At 40.4% G+C, this 19,874-nt stretch overlaps 1 protein-coding gene across 3 annotated transcripts; it reads right to left on the reverse strand.

Moving 5' to 3' along the window:
• Positions 1-1,377: 1,377 nt before the first annotated feature.
• On the reverse strand, positions 1,378-13,400 carry LOC311269584 (FMR1-interacting protein NUFIP2-like). Of its 3 annotated transcripts, none has more exons than XM_084373801.1 (4): positions 13,005-13,400; positions 9,022-10,710; positions 8,354-8,386; positions 1,378-6,417 (listed from the first exon to the last, which is right to left on the reverse strand). In XM_084373801.1, the coding sequence occupies exons 1-4, from the start codon at positions 13,150-13,152 to the stop codon at positions 6,365-6,367; spliced, it is 1,923 nt and encodes a 640-aa protein (XP_084229927.1). In that variant the 5' UTR covers positions 13,153-13,400; the 3' UTR covers positions 1,378-6,364. The 3 variants fall into 3 exon arrangements, with proteins under 3 accessions (XP_084229927.1, XP_084229926.1, XP_084229928.1); XM_084373800.1 differs by having other exon boundaries at positions 12,987-13,400; XM_084373802.1 differs by lacking the exon at positions 13,005-13,400 and adding an exon at positions 12,631-12,705.
• Between the last annotated feature and the right edge of the window lie 6,474 nt (positions 13,401-19,874).

Below are 19,874 nucleotides of genomic sequence, written 5' to 3' on the forward strand. Positions count from 1 at the left end.
ATCCAGCAGCTTGTCCAACATCTATCACTGAGCAGGGGCATCTCCTAACATATGCTGTCAAAAAAAGAGGACATCTGAGAAACAGATGTCTGCACATTTAGCTGTTTACGTTGGTGTTGGTAGCCAAAAAGATTATTTGGAGCCCAGACAAAGACTAAGTGGTCGAAGTATGATGGCTTTTTTTTTTTTTTTAATGATTTGACTGCTATCAGAAAGGCTTTTTAATTTGTCCTTTCTTGTTTGATACATTTGTTTACACTTGGAATGGCTGGACCTCTGATTTTTGAAAAAGATGATCTAAAATTAATTAAAAATGTGTTACCTGTCAGGTGTAATTGACGGCTAAATCTGATTTTATCTCATCACTGAGAGAGAATCATTTTCCTCCATGAGACTCAACAGATGTTCAGTCTTCCCACTGTGCGTATCATTTGTGGATTTTGGTTTATATATTGGACATTTTGTTTCTTGAAACTACATTTCCAGCCAAACGGAAAAGACATAAACATATAAAGGAAATGAAGATGACACATGAGCTCTGCCTTACACACTTAAGATTTCACTTTTACATTTGTTTAACAGCTTATCATAAAAACCAAGGCAACTGTCCCAGGTCCTGAGGTCCTGTGGCCCCTAAAAGCTCAAGACATACTGTGTGTCAACTGGTATGTGCCAATTTATTTGGAAATGTATTATAATAGAGTATGTTTGTTAAATGTATTTGAAAATCTATTTAGTACAAGTTACAGATATAAGTCTTGCATTAAAATTCTTGAAAGCAAATTAATAGACAAAGGCAAGTACTACTACTACTACTACTACAAGTACTTTCAATGAACCTGTGTGAAGAACTATCTGACTGAAGTATCAGTCACATCACTGCACACGAGTTATGAAAGATAAAACTAGATTTTAGTGCATCGGAAACAGGCTAGAATAAACTGTGTTAACGTTTTAAGACAGTAAGAGTTAGAACTTAACTGCAACTTAATTTAAAATGTAATCATACTGTATGTTTTGCATTAAAATAAGTAATGTCCTTAAATAAATGTAGCAGAGTAAAAAGTACAATAATTCCCACAGATGTATTTAGTATATATGTAAAGTAGCGCAAAATAGGAACACTCAAGTTAAGTATATGTATTTGAGTGAATGTGTTTAGTTACATTATGCTGCTAAATCACAGTATCAACCGATACTGTATGTTAAAGGCCTTGAGGTGGCCCCTTTCTGATCTTGAGGACTTGTCTCAAAGTGTATTGAAGATTTTGAATGCATTTGTGGTCGTGCACATGTGATCAAGATGTTTTCCTAATTATGAAAAAAACAATGTTATGGGTCAACATGCGATCAGGGAGCAAAAACAGAACACAGCACACAGAATTCTTCATGAAAATTTGACATTTTAATGGAAACTAAAATTGTGAACACTGGAGGTTTCTTCTTTTTATTGACTCTATTACATTGTTTGGAATTTGAGGGTTATTATCATGCTTTAAAAAAAAACAAAACATCGTAATGTGACACTTCTGTTAAATTCAAAACGAAAAAAAATTAAAAAATCAGACTGCTCACTTAAAACTTATATGTCAACCTGTAAGACATTTGAGAAAATAATGCTATTGCCTCGTTTTTTTTTTTAGGGGGGCAAGAGATGTAGAAGTGATAACAGGAGGAGCAGACCAAAAATAAAAAATAAAAAAATGCATCGACAAGCACAACAGCCATTTGAGATGACACAGAGAAAACAAAAAGATGACTCGGCACTACATATCACCTCTTTTCCATGACTGAATCCTCTAAAGACACATGTTGCCCTTGTTTACTTCACTCCCTACATGTGGAATCATTAACACTGTACCTCTCAGGCGTCACTGAATAAAACAATAAAAAGCCCCCTAAATTAAAAAGTTTCCACAAGAGGCAATGACAGTTTAAAGGAGGGACAGTTTTTAAAGTCGAGCACAAACACCAAGTCCAGCATTTCCCATTACAGACGATTGATTACTGGATGAAGAAGCAGCACTTTCGGTATTTGTTTTACTTTTTTTTTTTTCTTTTAAAGATATCTCCTCTCTCACACCGTTTAATAACACGCTCAAAGTGACATTCAGCTGCTACAGTAGTGACTTCTTTTCACTAAAAATGCCTCCGAAAACCCAGCACGATGTCAGGAAGCTGGCTGTGACATCATCAACAACGTCCCCCGGTCTGTGCGTTTGCCATTCAGTAGCTGAATATCTGAGTAGTGTACCTTTGGCGAAAGCAGATTCAGAGTTGTTGAACCGCACGTTAATAATACCTCATTCCCCCTCACGACACGATCACTACAAAATAAAAAATATATTAAGAGGAACTCTGGGATGCAGTGGATGCTCGTCACTCCATCACAGCTATTTGAAGAAACGAATTAAAGGAATTTGTATAAAATCAGCTGGAAAAGACTTCAAATATATTAACATTGGTGCTATTGGGGGGGAAATGGGTCTACATCAGCGTTAATCAGGAACTAAATCAGCTAAAACTCATCAAAAATGAGACATCTTGATTTTCTGTTATTGTTTATTCCTTTTAGTCTCATCCTACGTTTGTATCTATGGATAAATTAGGTTACAACTCAAAAATAAAACTTAAAAAAAAACAACACATGTTAAAACATCAATTTGTTAAATCAGTTCAAATGTGCTACCTCAGACATTAACTCGACAATGGACTGAAAACGAGTATACACACCAGCAAGCGGTCGTCATCCATCCCCATTCAAACTGATTTTGGCTTTTTAGGTCAAACCATTCGGAAACACAAGCCATGAAATTTCCAAAAAAACAAAACAAACAAACTAACAAAACACAGATAACGCTCATTGCTTTCAGCCGCGTCCATGTAGCTCTAAAGAAAGAAAATCAGGATTAGCTGTAAGAGAACTTAAACAGCAAATGTTACAAAAACAAAGAAATAAAAATGGCACGGATATATGCTGGAAGCAGATTTTTAAACAATCAAAATTGCTGTAAAAAGTATAATTTTTTTTTCACACAGGCACCTGAACATGAAACAACAGGGAGGGGAGGGGGTGGGGTTGAATTATACAAGGAACTTGCATATAATAGGAAGAACTCGCTAAGCACACACCAAACTCGTCACTCACAACCTAGAAGCCTGCGTCTGCATCCTTGAGGTGATTGCACATCCTGAGGGGGGTGGAAATATAAACTCCACGTGATCAGGCTTTTCTGTCTCAACACACCCAAACAGTCACTCACCCCAACACCCCGCCCAACACTGATTAACCGTCTACTCAGCTTCAAGAACCAATTTTTGGTTTGCAGGCTACAGTGCTAAATAATAGTTCTATCATTATAAATGCATATTCAACATAGCCTTTTTGCTGTATTAAGTGCTTGAAAATAGAGGGGCCTTGGGGTTGGGAGGATGGAGATTCTCTTGATTTCCCTGTACAGGACCATCCTCTCAAAAACCCCCCAAAAATATTTGAAAAGGTCGTAAGACTACAGTAACATCACATACTACTCATTTTGATCACCCTGTTTTACATTTAGAAGCCTGTAGATGCATCACTGCCTGAACTATTTGGCATTCACCGTAAGGGAACCCGTTTACCTCACTCTGCCTATGGATTACGGGCAATCGGGAGAAATTAAATTGCAAGATTTGTGTAACTTCATGACAGATTAAATGTCAATTTCCACAAGCACATAAAAAAAACATGAAAGCCTAAATGCTAATAGGCAATATCTCCTCAAATACTGTACCCCAGATCCGACACAATTGTTCTCATTCAGAGGGCAGCATATGATAATACACTCATCCATCACAAGCTGTACAATGGAAGCCAAAACAAAAGCATTTTTAAATACCAGAGAGCCGACTGAGATTAGACGTGGAAGTTGAATGTCAGGACAAACTGGCTGCAGTTACGACTCCCCCCCTCTCTCCCTCGCTCTCTTGCACACAAGCTGCAATCAGGAGGACACAGTGGAAAGAAGTGTACTTGAAAAAAGCTCATACCAGGATTGTAGCAACCCCACAGACACACCACTGATGTTCAGCAATAATAAATCAAGAGGTGCTTCACTGTGAATGCACGAGGGAGAAGAATCAACCATCAAAGATTGCAAGAAGATTACAGTTTAGTTTACATAGATAACGCATGGAGCAATGTGCTTTTTTGTTTGTTTTTTTTAAAAGGGGAAATAAACAGGAAAACTTTGATTTTTCGAGCCCACGATGATCAATGACAGCGCCTTGCATGCCATGACAGTTTCTCCACACAGCTAAATATTTGGTGTTTTGTCACATCATATGAGACTATAGGACTCTCTAATTCAACAATTCCAATTTAAAAACACCACATAACGGGGCCATTTGGCAAAAAAACAAAAAAAACCCTAAAACAATATTGAACATAGTCATGGCTTTATCAACACTACCTGAGTTACATTTAATAATTCTGTTTTTAATCAACTTTTTTTTTCTGAAAAGTAACAGCCCAGAGCCATTCTTTCAAGGAGTATTTCTTGTCAGTACATATAGATCTCTCTAGTAATTAAAAGATAAAAGCAATTAGTTTACATAAAGTGCTATTAATCCACACATTAACCAAATCTCCTAAAGAAAAAAAACAAAAACAATCTGGACAGTTCCTTCGTTATGTTGAACAAACCGATCCTGATTTGGAGATGGTGATGAAAGTGATGTAACATGCTGGCCAGTTAGCAGTTAAATTTTGGGCTCCCTAGACTTAATTAGATCTTTCAATACGAGCTCTTTTGCAAAAAGAAAAAAAAAGAAAAAAAGAAATCACCTCAAGAATTTGTGCAACAAACTTGAATACGCACCTTAAAACATTTTTTTTTTTCAACAAATGAACTGCAGGCCACACACACCAGCATCTTGGGTGATGATTTTTGTAGCTCCATATAACCCATTTCACACGCCGCATGGATCACACGGTGTTATTGCACACTGGTTTTGCAAATGTAAAATGTTATCCACAGTAAAAACATTAACAGAACAATCCATCTTCACATTTCAACACAGTTTGACATAGTGGCTAGTCGGGGAAACCTAAGATTAGTATTGCAATTGTAGTTGTTACTGTTATCTTTGTGTGGTGATGAAGAGCGACCTGACTCGTCTGTTTCCACCGGTAAACATGCAAAAATAAGAGTCCATAAGACAGAAAAGCAAAGACCCGATGCAGGGTCAGAAAACAACAAAAAAATCTAGTTTGTAAAATGCAACACATGTTCCTCTGACGAGAGGAATCGAACAGTTTTTACACAGACAGAAATGCAGGCAAAATAATCTGACTGGACATCCTGAGTCTTGGCTGAACAAGTAGCACAAAACGCAGAAGACTTTAACGGTAGTGATGTCTCTTGCTTCACAATTTGTCACTCAGGATTCATATAAGAAGGTATATGAACCTGAACCTTTGCATGAAATGTATGAAAAGCTTTAAGATGAAAAGGTTCTGCCTTTAACATAGACCTGATTTTTAATCTTTAGCACACCTGTATTAAACATTGAAATGAAGGGGCGTAGCTTTACTTCGAACTGGGCACTTCTGTACCTGTGCTCTGGGGGGGGGGGGTCACACTGCAGTGAGGGTAACACTCATCATGTTAGGTCAGACAAAACAGTATAAAAAGAAAAAAAAGCAAGCGTTTTTTTTTTATTTCTGGGCTCTGATTTCCCCTAACAAGGATTTAAGACAAGGTTCTCCCTTCCTGGATGGGGCCTCACCTGTGAGTTTCCACCTAACTTACAGTTTAACAGGACTCCAAAGATCTTTATTCCACAACTTCAAGGCATTCTTTGCTAAAAAGTGTGTTCTCCTTTCTTCCGCAATTAATTCAAGCTTGCACACAGATGTGTATGTATAACGTCTAACATATCTACAATGAACTCATTTGAATGCGTGAAGAAATAAAAAGACTGAGGCATCCCATAGTCAGACTGACGGCTGCCGCAGTTCAACAGGATAAAGGCTTAGGGAGGTGCAATCCATGACACCTTCCTTTGTTGAACTCCCGAACGTCATCCTAAAGAGCCACGAGACAAACGACCATCACAGCTCCAAAGAGTGTCCGTTGTATGCCATGTCGGAGAGGCACCGATCAACTCCTCTAACGTCCCTCCATAGTGTGTGTGTGCGCGTTTGTCTGATGCCCCAAAAGAAATGTGTTATTCCACCCGAGATTCCAAGGAAAATCTGTCATGCTATACTATCAATGTTTTCACAGTTGTCACTTTATCTGTCCGACAGGATTCATGATTTCCAAGGTAGATAACTGCAGCACCCAGAAGAGAAGAAGGTAAGTACTGTAGACGATCTACCTCACTGATCAGGTCCATCCTTGGTATCATCATATACCACTACTCTTTTTGGATCTACAGTGGAGGTGAAAAGAAGGCAACAGGTTAGATTGTACATCATATCAATCTCAAAAAAGACAAGCAACAAATCATCTTGATTAAAATCTAAATGTGGCTAGTTTTTGAATATTTGATGGAAGTAGTTGTGCCATATTGCACTCTAGCTTTAGGTTGGATATTAAGTCAACATAGCCGAAACTAGGGATAGCCCAACTGATGTCATTTTAGAAAATAAAGTTTATTGTTAAGTTGTAAAATTTCCTCCATCACATATCTTTGTCAAAAGTGTTTCTTAAGCACATTTGAGGGATCATTGAAGAAAATGTGTGTACATCGGCTAATATAATAATGTCGAAAGTTTTTACTCCCCAATATCGTAATTGCCATTGCCACAAAAATCCAGTATCAGTTGAGCTGTAATTATTATTTTATTAATGTGCACATTCAGATTACATATTCACATCTCCCTGGTCTAATTTTAAAAGTTAACGTGACTGATGTCAACGCAACTGTCGCATCTAACGGCTAATTTATGGTTGCATGTAGGCTCTTCGCAGAGCTGACAACGTAATCTACGCAAGTGGCCTACGCCATAGTGGGCAGCTGCAGGCGATGAGCAGATCGACAGCCGTACTTTCCCCTTTAAAAAACACACAGATTCCTTCATCTCACAGCTTTGTGTCCGGGTTAGACGGAGCAGACAGAGAGTCAGAGTGTCTGCAGGGAGGGCTGCCTCTCCATACAAACCTGGCTGGAAAGACTTTGTTTCTTTTCGGGAATAGCAGCAGCCGGCCAGTCAGGAGGGACTGTATCTGCCGGAGAGTGTAGTGTGTTTACTGGGGAAACTACAGGTCACAATCCCCGTTATTAGCACCGCCACTGAGCACTGGAGGAGAAGTCAGAAAATGTGACGCTTCCAGGCGGACCAATCAGTCATCGCGGTCCATGTCACTGCAAGGTGCAGTTATTTCTGGGGAGATGCACGTCAGGCTACGGCGTAGGGCACACACGCATGCAGGGGCTACGCCATAAGTACGGTGTCGATTCAACGTAGAAGCATAAATCAAGCTTAAGACGTTATGCAGCCAACGGTGCCAGGGGCATTGAAAATACAATTCAATTATTGAAGAATGTGATTTCAAATGGCTCTTATTCACAATGTTGGACAACATTTAACCTTATAGATTTAATTGTGCTAAATGTTGTGTTCTGACTTTAAGACTAGTTAAATGTTGGGGAAATTAGTCATGAGGAACGTCCCTACCTCAAACACCATTGCACTCTTGCCTGTGTTGATATCAACAGACTGTTGGAATAATTGCTGTATTTCAATTTCCAGCTGGCACAACAGCAGTACCAGAGGACCATACACCAGCAGTATGTCACAGTCAGTAAATTTAATAGTGTCTCTGTTGATGATTAATCTGGGTTTGCTTATGTTTTCTACCATTTAGTACTAAAACAAATGTGACCTTTTGTCTTTCACGAATTTGCTGTTATGTGATGTCAGTCTGAGATACCGATATCTGTCCCCAAGAGGCACGCCATTAATGCAGCTCTAAAGCAAGAGATTAGCTAAACTTTAGATTTTTGTGAGCTGGTAACCAGTACAGTATTTATTAACTCAAGGCAGTAAATGGATGCACATGCATGTTTGTGACTACAAAAAAAAACAAAAAACATTACATTTGGGTAAAGTGTTACCAGGCTTTCTTACTCATATGGAGGGGGTAGTGTTAGTCTGTGTGATTAACTCCATTTACAGAAAAAGATAAGATGTCAATCTTTAAATTCAGCATGCATACAGCTTAGTCTGAATGTTGATATTCTGGCATCTTGAAATGTCAAAACACTGCAAGTACTACAGCTTCTAGATCCAATTCTTGAGAAAACTGAACTACCTAAAGATTTCTAAAAACAGAGGTTAGAAAAACAAACAAGTTTAGTTTACCTTGTTTTTGCAAGTTGAAAATGAATTCCATTTCTGTTGAAGAAAAAACATGTTAATTCAGCGTCTGCATTAATTTGTCATGAAGAATATTTTCAGAAAATGCAATACAGATCTAATAATAATTAAAAAAAAACATATTGTACTTAAACACAAATTGTAATCCTTAAGATTTTCATTTAAATTTAGTGATCACCATTCCTGAACTGGATTGAAATTGCCTTCCAATGCACGAGACTAGCAGGAAATGATGCAGAATGTAATACGACAGTATAGTTTGTAACCCTATCGCATCAGTATCAGCCTCACTGTTCACTTTTCACTCTCCCAGTCAAACCAGAGTTGTATTAGGTTACTGCTGATGCAAACCAATCATTTCCTAAAGCTTCACAATAAAAGCATTCAACTGCCAAAACACAAGGTGGCTTTGACTGTGAAGCAATGATACAACACATTTGCTAGTTTGTTTGGTGGCACAGTAAACACAGACCATTTGCTCTTCCTTTGCATTCCTGACAAAGGAGCTGCTCATGGACTGTTTGCTGTGGTATTAAATCACATTTTCTATTACCAACAATAAACAGAGTGTCGACAAATCAACTGGGAATTAAATCTTAAGGATTACAACTTAAATGGTAAGACAAATTATTTTGATAAATAGTAAAAGTTACCTTTAGTGTGATAAGCGACAGCAGCTTTAATGTCAAAGGGCCCCCAGCTACACCTTTTGCCAATGTCTTTAGAGTGGGCCTGTTCTTTAGATGAGCCAAACAACAAAGTGGTTAGCTGGCCCTGCGCAGGCTTAGCACCGTTGTCTTTACTAGGGGCCAACACAGCAGAACCTGCACCCTTGCCCTCAGCTTTTGTCTTTTCCTGGCCACATGGCTGCTGCTTGTTCTCCTCGCTCATCACACAAGCAGGAGGACAAGCGTTAGACACATTGCAAGGGGCACAAGTCCTTTTCTCAGGGTCTTGAGCCAAAGTGCCAGGCTCCAAGAATGATGGGCTAACATCAAAGCAGGGCTGGGCAGCCTTGGCTGCGACAGCCTGACACTCGCTCTGAGGTGTGACCACAGTAGTCTTGTCCTCCGCAGGCACCTGGCCACTTCCTCCCTCTGGCCCCAAGTTGGGCTCATTGATGAAGGAAAGCCCCCACTGATTCTGGAAGATATCTCCCAAGGCTTTCTGATTTGTCTGAGCAGCCGGTGGGTCAAGGTGACGAGCACTAGGGAGCACAGGTTGCATATTTAAAGGGTAAATTAAAAGAGTACACTTTCTAAGCTCATATGCTTCTCCATCTACAGGACTAGTTGTAGAGCTACAGTTACTTTCCAAAGGAGATGCTACATTCTCGCCACTTGGGATAGATGGGGCTGGTGGAATACTACTAGCAGCAGGAGCGAAGAAGGTACCCACTGGACAGCCGTTTCCATTTCCAGAAACCGGACCATTAGTAAAGCTAGCTGAGGTGATAGTTTTCATAGCAGACATAGGGACCTGTGACAGTCTAACAGGAGGAGGCAGTGCCTCTCCTCCACCTTGAGCTACTTTGTTGAGGTTTTCTTTTACTTTACTTGCATAACTGATCTTGGGAACAATTTTAGCACTGCTATTGTCCACAGGAAATACTGGAGGGGGCTTGAACAAAGTCCATGAGTCCTCTTTTGAAGGTGAGGAAAGCTTGGCTTTGTGCCTTTCCTCAGTCTTTTTACCGAAGGTGCCAACTGCTTTGCCATCAGAGTTTTTCCTCTGAGATTCACCCATTGAAGCCTCTGAGGCAACAGCCCTTCTAGCTGCTGACTGAGCCTCTACTTTATGGGCAACTCTAAAGCCATCCAGTCTGGAAGTCACTCCCTTCTCAGTCGTCTCAAGATTAAAAGCCCCTTGCTCCTGTGTAGTGTTGCCTTGCTGCATGTCTTTCTCCTTTTCTCTTATCACATTATCAGTGTTCTTGGCATTGTTACATCTGGCCTTGCGTTTCTTCGGAGTAGTATATCCACCTTCAGAGCCGCTGCCATCATTGTCCTTGCTAGAATAGCCATTTGTAATTAAGCCACAGTTTAAAACGCCATTTTGTAGCAACACAGAGTCTTTCTTATCCAAAGGTTGGCCTTCATGATGATTCAAATCCAGGGCCTTTTCTTTGTCATTTTTAAGGTCCATATTCTTCTTATGGTCCAGTCCTTTGCTGCTCACTTTTGGAACAGTCGTGTACAGCTTTTGTGTCAACTTCTGCTTCACATTTGTGTTACTTGCGTGTCTGTTACCATTGCTGTTGGAGGGATGCGACATACCAACAGTATCAGACAGATGTGGATTCTTCTCTCCCTCCTCCTCACTGATGTTTACTTTTTTATTGCCTGGAAGGGAAAACAAAATCAGTTTATAAAACATATATATGTTTAAATTATAGAGCACCTCAACCAGTCTTTGATGCTTTGCTGACAACTGCCCCAACAGCTAGAATATTTACCAAAATACTAAACCATTTGACCTCTCCCAGTTGTGGAAAACAAAATATATGCACCGATTCTACATAAACCATTCTGAGGTACCAAACTATTTGATAAATTGCTGTAAAGCAATGGTGAGAAATATTGGACCCTAAAGGCACAAAATCTGAACGATTATTAAGATGCTGAATCCATCTACTATTAAAAAATTCACGCATATATTTTTCAATAAGCCACATTTCAATATAGGGCTGCACTATACGGTAAAAAAAAAATCATGCTGTGATATTTGTGACAGGTACTACATTTTGCGATATGATTCAGGATTACTGGGAATTTTAATTTTCAATAATAAAAAACTATAAAAATCATGAATTCAGCATTTCAGCATTTTCTGATTGTCGGTATTGGTGATTTTTCTGTCAGATGGCCAATAAAATAAACTAATTTAAAAATGTGCTGCTTTGGCTGTGATGCAGCATCCTCTCACACCGTGTCCCACCCACAATACTATCTGATTGGTAACACGTCACAATTAATAGCTCATAAACAATAAAATAATCAATCTGCAAAGTAACTAGTAACTAAATGTATCAAATAAATGTAATGGAGAGGTACAAATTGACAGAAAATGGTAATACTCCTGTTAAGTAGCTCAAAATTGCACTTGAGTAAATTGGACTAAGGTTTCATTTTTACTGCACATGAATATCAGTCCCAAATATCAGTTTTCAGTCTCCCTGATTTCTAATAACCGGTACCAGTCCATATAGTGTGTTAAGTTAACTTTTATCTATTCTGATGAATCATCATGGCATCTATGAAAACAGAGTTAATGTTGTTGTCCAGCATCTTATCCTAATCAGTGAGACAGACAAGGTATCTGACAACAAGAAAATATTTGTGCCATTGCCTTTTTCTGTATACACTGAAAATGTATGGCCCAACACATTTCAAGATTAGCTTGGTGCTCAATGTATTGATACAACAAATTCTGAACATACAGTACTTTATACTTAACAACTGTCAGCTGCTGCTGGACTGTCAGCTGATCCTACTGATCTGATCTAACACCAAGGACCAGTTGTTACGAGGTATAAAATGAGGGCTCACAGCAGCATTTATGAAATACATATAGACTGACAGTGAACCATATATAGATCTATGCATTGCACACAGACATGGGAACTGCTGTGTCAACGTGGGGCTTCCCATTAAATGGTGCTGCCCCCCCATGTCTGTGTGCACAGCCTCTCATACGAGGCAGTTTCTCGCTTATTTGCAAGCAAACGTGTTGACATACCGGCCAGCAAACATTAGGTCGATGCTCACACAGTCCGTCCAACTGCAGCAAAACACATCTTTACAATCGAGCTGCTGCGTGGCTTCAGGTTTGACTGGACAACATGCAACAGGCCTGTCAGAGCTGGCTAGCGTTAGCTAATGTCAACTAGCCAGCGACTCGCCTGGCATCAACACGCCCTGGCCTCTATAGATGGTTGTGCCATACGATAGCCACCCTAAACCGGCGGCCCGAGCACGCTTATCACGACAACGACATGTCTAGTACAACACAACATCAGGGGTGCACAGACATTTCTAACTAGCCAGGGAACTGTAGCATTAGCTCGCTGTGATATTCTAACATGGCCGACAGGAAATGGCAGCCCAGAACATTCCAGTGGAGCCGGCTCGTTTTCCTAAACTGGACACAGGCATGCTGAAATGAATAAGACAGAGCTTTGACTACTGTTGACGGCGACTCGCCGTGCACACGAAACAATGAATGCATTCAAAACACACGGTGACACAGCGGGCTTTTCTTACACGACTTAGTTGCATTTGGGAAAGGAAAAATGGGTGGTGAAACCGGCGCACAAGGTCAATCCCCGATATGTCAAACCACTACCAGCGACAACTGTCACGCAACGTCAGCTAGCCGTACCGCTAGCACACCTAACGGCTGGTTTCTGCTCCCACAGTGGCTAACTATCGGTCTTATCAGTCAGCTACTCACCAGCTGCAACATCCTTACACTACTGTGGCTAACTGAACATAGTAGGAATAGTTAGCAAGCTAGCAGGCGAAGCCCCCCCTCCTATCACGATGGAGTTAACATTAGTTAGCAGATGCTAGTCGGCTCGTTGACATTAGCTGAGTAAGGCTAGCAAGCGCTAGCTCACTTCTCCGGATGGCCCAACCTGTTTTCTTCGTCTGCGTTTCCTGATGCTGGCGCTGGAAGTGGCTCTGATCATTTTTTAGACAAGGTGTATGTTGAATAGAGTTTCTGTCCTCCCCGTGGTGATGATGTTGTCTGTCTTGTGCCCGATCTTTGGGCTGTTCCTCCATTGAAGTGTAGAATGTCGGACTTGTTCAACCAATGCGTTAGCTCACTGGGTAAGTACAGAACAGTCCAATCACTACCAGAGTAAAACGGAAGCTATTTGAAGCCTCTGTAAACGTCAGCAGTAAACGTCTAAAAATGGCACTGTTTTGGGTGGTCACCGCTGCTAAATCCCATGTCTGGTGTTTGGGTTGAGTTATTCTGCAGGACTTTGAAGATTTTGGTAGATGTTTGAAGTGTCACTCCAAAGCAAAATAACGGCTGAGTGTTGTGTGTATATATATATATAAAAAAAATCTGTTCAGGGAAGGCAGTAACGGGGTGGGGTTCGTGCATGAACTAAAATCATATGACCGGAGGCGCTGCCACGTCTCCAGCCAGTGGACACTTAAGTGGAGGGTCCCGGGGAGACAAACCCCACTCCCAAAAATGGAAAACCAACTTATTGCACACTCCAGACCTCTGTCCTCAAGCACTCCTCTTTTATTTGTAAGTGTTTCACCACATGTAGAATGAAAAAAAACCCGTCCCTGTTGATGTTTTTGTACATTTGTGCCGAAAGGAGCAAACATTTAAAGGGGCGATGTGTACATTTTGATCAGAATTTTAATATTTACATATATTGCTGAGGTAGTAATGCAAACTCAGAAATATTCTTTTTTTCTCCATAACTGAATAAAAAAGTTGTTCACAGAAGAAAATAAGGTCCTCAGAACACTGTTTGAAGCTAGAAAGGTGGCAGGGTTCGCCACATATAAACAAAGTAAAACATTATGAAATTGTCCTTTAAGGTTGGCTTGTTTATTCACCCATGAAAACAAAGAGAGTTTGTTTATTTTGATTTGTATATGGCTAAACAATCAGCCATTAGTGCACCTTTAATGTTCACAATAATCAGAATGTGTGTGCACAAGTGAGTAATGTGCACTATGCACCCTCCACCGGGAATTGCACTTTTTGCATACCAACTTTGCATATTATCCTGACTTGTGTGATAGACCTTTATGTTACATGCTTTTCATCTTGATGCTTAGTTTTATATCCGACCACAAAAGCCACCTTACGCATACGTAGCCTATCCCTATATCCAAAAATCATAGAGAGACGTGCCACCTTGGAAGTGTGCCATCAACAGACGTTACATTTGTCTAATATGCATTTATTAAGGACTTAAGTACTTATCCTCAGTAAGTGTTTGGATTGTACAGTGTGCAGATGAACTCATTATGGTATTAAATATATCTCGTGCAGTATGGTTTAATTAGTTTGTATTCCTCTAATGTCTGCCCTCCCTCCATCCTTTCAACACCATTTAAACAAAATATTGCTCCCTTAACTGCCCCACAATTAAGATGTCTATCAGGACCAGACAGGTTTTTCCTCTGGCACCACTAAGCGAGTAAAATCACCCTCTAATTTAATGTGCGGAGCTGGCTTAATTGCTCATCTGTGACAAGTGAAACAAAGGGTAAATGCATATTAAAACAGTTTTTGGGGTGGATGCAAACACCTCACACTGACTGATAGCAATTTAGACCCTCACTCAAAAAAATAAACGCAATTATTGCACATTTAAGTCATGCACAATGAACTAATAGTTTGTAGAGAAGAGAAGTCTGCTAGGTAATATCACAACCCATCAATATAAATACCATGTAAAAGTCTCAAACAGCAAGAGATCCTCATCTCACACTGAGGATAAAGTCTTCTTCACTGTATGATCTGGCCTATGTGGGCAACTGTGACGTTGTGCGTCATGCTCATACAGGGCATAAAAGAGCAAACAGCACCCTCTTGTGGCTACAGATGCCAAGTCTCAGATTTTGTACATGAGATTCTGACAAAGTTAAGCGTTTAATATTGCTGTGATAACAAAGCCATTGTACAAATGTAAAATGTCTGGTGTGGGATAAGTTATGGTCAGCTCATGCCAGATTCAAAGATTCATAGTTGTGTGAATGATGAAGACAAGCTTAATGTATTTTGTGTTTTTCAAAATAAAATGTCTTATTGTGTGAACTTTTCCTTTGTAATGATGTATGTGTTTCTTTAACAACCATAAAAATACAGCACTCATTGAAAAAAGGTATTTTTTTGTTAGAAAACATTTAAATGTGTAACTGCTATTTAGAGAAAGCGCCCGCCTGTTTCACTCACAGTGCTGATGTATGCAGCCCCACTCTTGCTACTCTATATGTATGACATCTACCTTTCTCAAATGAAATATTAATATGACAGCTTCATTTTATGACAAGATTTATTTTTAAAATGAGACTAGGTTTCTAGAGATGGAGCTAGTCTCCAGGCATGTGCGCACAGAAAATGCTAATCTAGCAAAATGTTATAAGCGCACACAGTGTGAGGAACTGGGCAAGCCAAGGGATCACTTCAAGAGACAGCTATCACAGTGACATTGTGCAGCTTTAAGACATGGAAGTAGAGTGGGGATTAATAACCCTGACTGAGGGGAGTATTAGATGAAGACAGATCTATTGAAGACGAGATCAGTGCTGGTTAGATGCATAAAGCCAAAGTTTGTTTTGATAAGTGTGCACATTTACGGAAGCCCTAAAGGGCCATGCATTCATACATTTTATTTCCTCCGTTTTCCCGTGATAACGAGTTAATTTCATTTGTTTTCTCGAGATCTCGAGTTATTATCTCGAAATAACGACTGCCGTTTTCCCGGCAGTTGTTTTCTCGAGATAATAACTCGAGATCTCGAGAAAACAAATGAAATTATCCTGTTATCTCGGGAAAACGGCAGCTGTTATTTCGAGATAATAACTTGTGATCTCGAGAAAACAAATGAAATTAACTCGTTATCACGGGAAAACGGAGGAAACAAAATGTATGAATGCATGGCCCTTTAGGGCTTCCGTACACATTAACTGTAAGCCAATGGTTTAGTTCCTGACATGCAGCAACATCTGCAGGAGAAAAACACATTTTCACATTTTTCAGACCGTCATCAAAAACAGTATTTCAGTATTTTCAAATTCAAGCATTTCTTTATTTTATATTGACCAACAAAGAGTTTCAGGGATATATTTAAAAAAAATAAATTAAACAAAATCAACAGAGACAATATATTCTCAGTGTGTAAAATAGTTGGGCCAACTGTTAAACACTAATACAACACCCACAGGCAGGCCTCAGGGGAACTTGGTACAAGTTAGGCAAAATGTTCTTTAAAATGTTAGACTACCAAATGAGCCAACCTGTGACAACAGATGAAACATTTTTGTTGATATATAGTATATTTAATATGATTAATTGTATTAACTTCAGTAGAAACTAATTCACATAATACACCCCTCTCCAGAGCCCGGTGTAATGCTGTATTTTCACTCTTAATTTACATAGGAATGTTACTTTTGCAGAATGATTCATTATTGATAATGTAAATTCATTCTGGCATCTAGTTTGAAACTGAAGACTTGAACTGATGAGTGAGATGGTTGGGCAAGAAATAATAATAATAATAATAGGAAGAAGAAGGAGAAGAAATATATACTTTATCTGGCTATCTGTGTGCCATGCTGTTGTGTCAATATACAGTGATGTGTAAAAATATCTTCACAGTGTATCCTTCACCTCCTTAGACATTAAAGGTGCAATATGTAAGAATTTCAGTGAAAACATTCAAAAACTAAAATGATCAACAGAATGTGAAGAAGCAACAGTTATGACGTCCATGTTCTGTGTTGCAGCGATAAATACTGAAGTTACCATGCTAACCAGCTATCCTCATCCCTCCTGTCCCAGTGATGTAAACATCTGTATGTCCCAAGTGCTCCGAGCCTGCAATCTGGACTGCTATGCCCCAACCCCCCTATTTTCTGTGAGTATGAATTTGACCGGTGGCTGAATCTTACATATTGGCCCTTTAAATACCTTTATTAAATTTGAAACACACTATTCTGATCTTTATCACAGATAGGCTTCCTATTGGAGAGGTGAATAGGAATTGAACTGATATGTAGTCATTTCTTAAAAAGAAGCATTAAATCCTCGATTTCTGTAGCCTACAAAGAAACTAAATATTTTTGATAAACGTATATCCCAGGTCTTTAAAGCATGCTGTAGCTAAAGTGAGGACACCAGCAGAATTAATGCTTGTTGCGAGAGGGGTTATTGCACAGGGTAGGTCCTAAATGTTTTGCATCTATTTCCTCATTTATTCCACATAATAACTCTATGGTACTTTAATCATCTCCATTTTATAGATGAGGAAATTGAAGTAACAGAGATATTAAGTAACTTGCCCAGGGTCACACAGCTGTCAGGTGGCAGAGTCAGGATTTGAACTCGGTTTTCTCTGGAGCTGACTCTAAAGCTTGCCCAGCCCTGTGGCTGGTTTGGAGTTAGTTTCCTTCTCTGGGTCATGAGGTATGGAGGGTGGTGTTCTGACCGTGGCTTTGTAGGACATCAGCACTTGCGTTGTCAGCTCCAGGAGCGCAGAAGCTCTTAAATGGTTTGCCTGTCGTCCTTAGATTTGCCGAGCTTGAGGAAGATGGAATTGTCCAACTGTGACAGGGAAGGAATTTGGAATGATAATAATTACTCAATGAATGCCATTGCTTACCTGGCCAGAGACAGGCTAAGCTGCCACGTATGTAGGAGAACAGATGTTAAATAAGCAGGAGTCACCAGGTGTATTCAGGAAGCCAACTTTATTTGTGTCTGTCACTGCCCCTGAATTTTTTTGTGGCGCCCCACTCTTTCCTTGCCCTGGGATGAAAATTAGGGCAGGTCCTTGATTCTTCTGGTTGCCTTTCTAGTTCCAGCACTGTCTCAGGTCAGTAATTTGATACATCCAGGTCTGTGCAATAACCCAGACCTTCAAACTTCCTTCCCAGTGGATCCTCCTCCAGTGAGGCCTGGAGCTGGAAAGGGGGTCTGTGGTCAGTTTCTTGCTTCCCCCCTTGTGCTTCCATCTGGCTGACTGGGGATTCTGGCCCCTGGTGGGGAGAGGAGCAGGAAGTTCTTACCTGGTTGACACTGTGGGAAGCTGGCATCCCACTGGCTGGGCCTGGTGGGTGTGAAACCTGCTTCTTTATCTCTTGGTACAGTTTTGTGGCTACTTCAGAGAACACCCTCCTTCCTTAACTGTGGAGATTTCTAAGCTGCTGGTCCCTTGAAGCAGGTGCCTAAGACTCTATCCTTAGCTTCCCAGAATCTGAGCAGTCTGTATTAGTCAGCTAGGGCTGCCAAAACAAATAACACAAACTAGGTGGCTTAAACAACAAATTTATGTGCTCACAGTTCTGAGGGCTAGGAGTCCGAGATCAAGGTGTGAGTAGGGCTGGTTTCGCCTGAGGCCTCTCTCCTTGGCATGTAGACGGCATCTTCTCCCTGTGTCCTCACGTGGCCTTTGCTTTGTGTATGTGCATCCCTGGTGTCTCTTTGTGTGTCCAGATCCCTCTTTTTGTAAAGATTGGACTGGGGCCCACTCTACAGGCTTCATTTTAACTTAATCACCGCTTTAAAGCCCTGTCAGCAAATATAGCTACATTCTGAGGTTCTGGGGATTAGGGCTTCAACATATGAATTTGGGGGCACACAATTTAGCCATAACAGATGCTGTCAGCTTCTTTCTTTTTTTTTTTTTTTTGGATGCTAGTTCCCTGACCAGGGTTTGAACCTGGGCCCCCTTGGACTGAGTCCTAACCACTGGACTGCCAGGAATTCCCAGCTGTCAGTTTCTTTCTGTGGAAGTTTCTTCCTGGTGGTTGTTCTTAAAGGATCTACACAACACACAAGGTTGCCTGTTGCACACCTCTGGCTTATAGAAAATACTCAACTCCCCTCTCCCCTGGCCAAAACAAAGTCCCCCCTCCCACTCCAGCTGGCCACCCATCTCTCCTGCATCCTCAGTTTCTAAGGCATGATTTAGACACCAGCCCCTGATGACATCCAAGCTCCAGGGACACAGTGCCTTTGAGATCATTCCTGAGAAGTAACGACTGGGCAGTTGGGACTTGGAGGGTACCTACTGCTCACTCCAAAATTCCTCCTCTGCTCTCCCACAGTTTTCCCCATCCAACCCTTCTTTGTGGGCTGGAGGTGGTCGGATAAGGGGGAGAGGGTTTTCTTTCACGAGTCCTACATGATGGTGTCATAGCTCACTTTGGAATGCATAATCCATTGTCTTGTGGCTTCAGCAGAAACAGAGACTAAAATCATTTTTTTCATCCTTCTACACATACAGCATCTCCTTTAATTTTCATGAAGATCCCTATGAGAAAGGTAATATTATCCATGTACAGCTGAAGGAGAAGAATCTGCAGCTCAGAAAGCTTAGGGAACTTACCCACGTTAGATTGTTCAGCTAGCAGAGAAAAGGGGTGTAGATTGCAGCTTTAATCCACTTTACTAACCCTTCTCTGGGCCTTCACCACTCTGGGTTCTTAGAGCTTTTACCTGCCGAATTTTGTTCTGTGCCAGTAAAAATTTCCTTTTAAGTAGAATGTTGTAAAGATAAAAAGGTGAAATCCTTGTTTGTGCTCCAGTTGTAACATAGGGGCTGGTGCCAGGGGTGACAAGTACACCAGGAAGGTTCACAGGTCCAGTGTGAGATTAGCTCTAGGTACCAAAAGATCTCTGCTTGAAACCCTTGCCCCTCCCCCAGTATAATTTAATCAGTGGAACCATGACATGGGTGGAATATATTTTTTTTGTAGAAGTGCATCAAAGCAATATTGTGTTCTGAAAACCTTATTCG

Source organism: Pagrus pagrus (assembly GCF_965226575.1).
Source record: "Pagrus pagrus genome assembly, chromosome: 14".
In the NCBI taxonomy this organism is placed as follows: Eukaryota; Metazoa; Chordata; class Actinopteri; order Spariformes; family Sparidae; genus Pagrus; species Pagrus pagrus.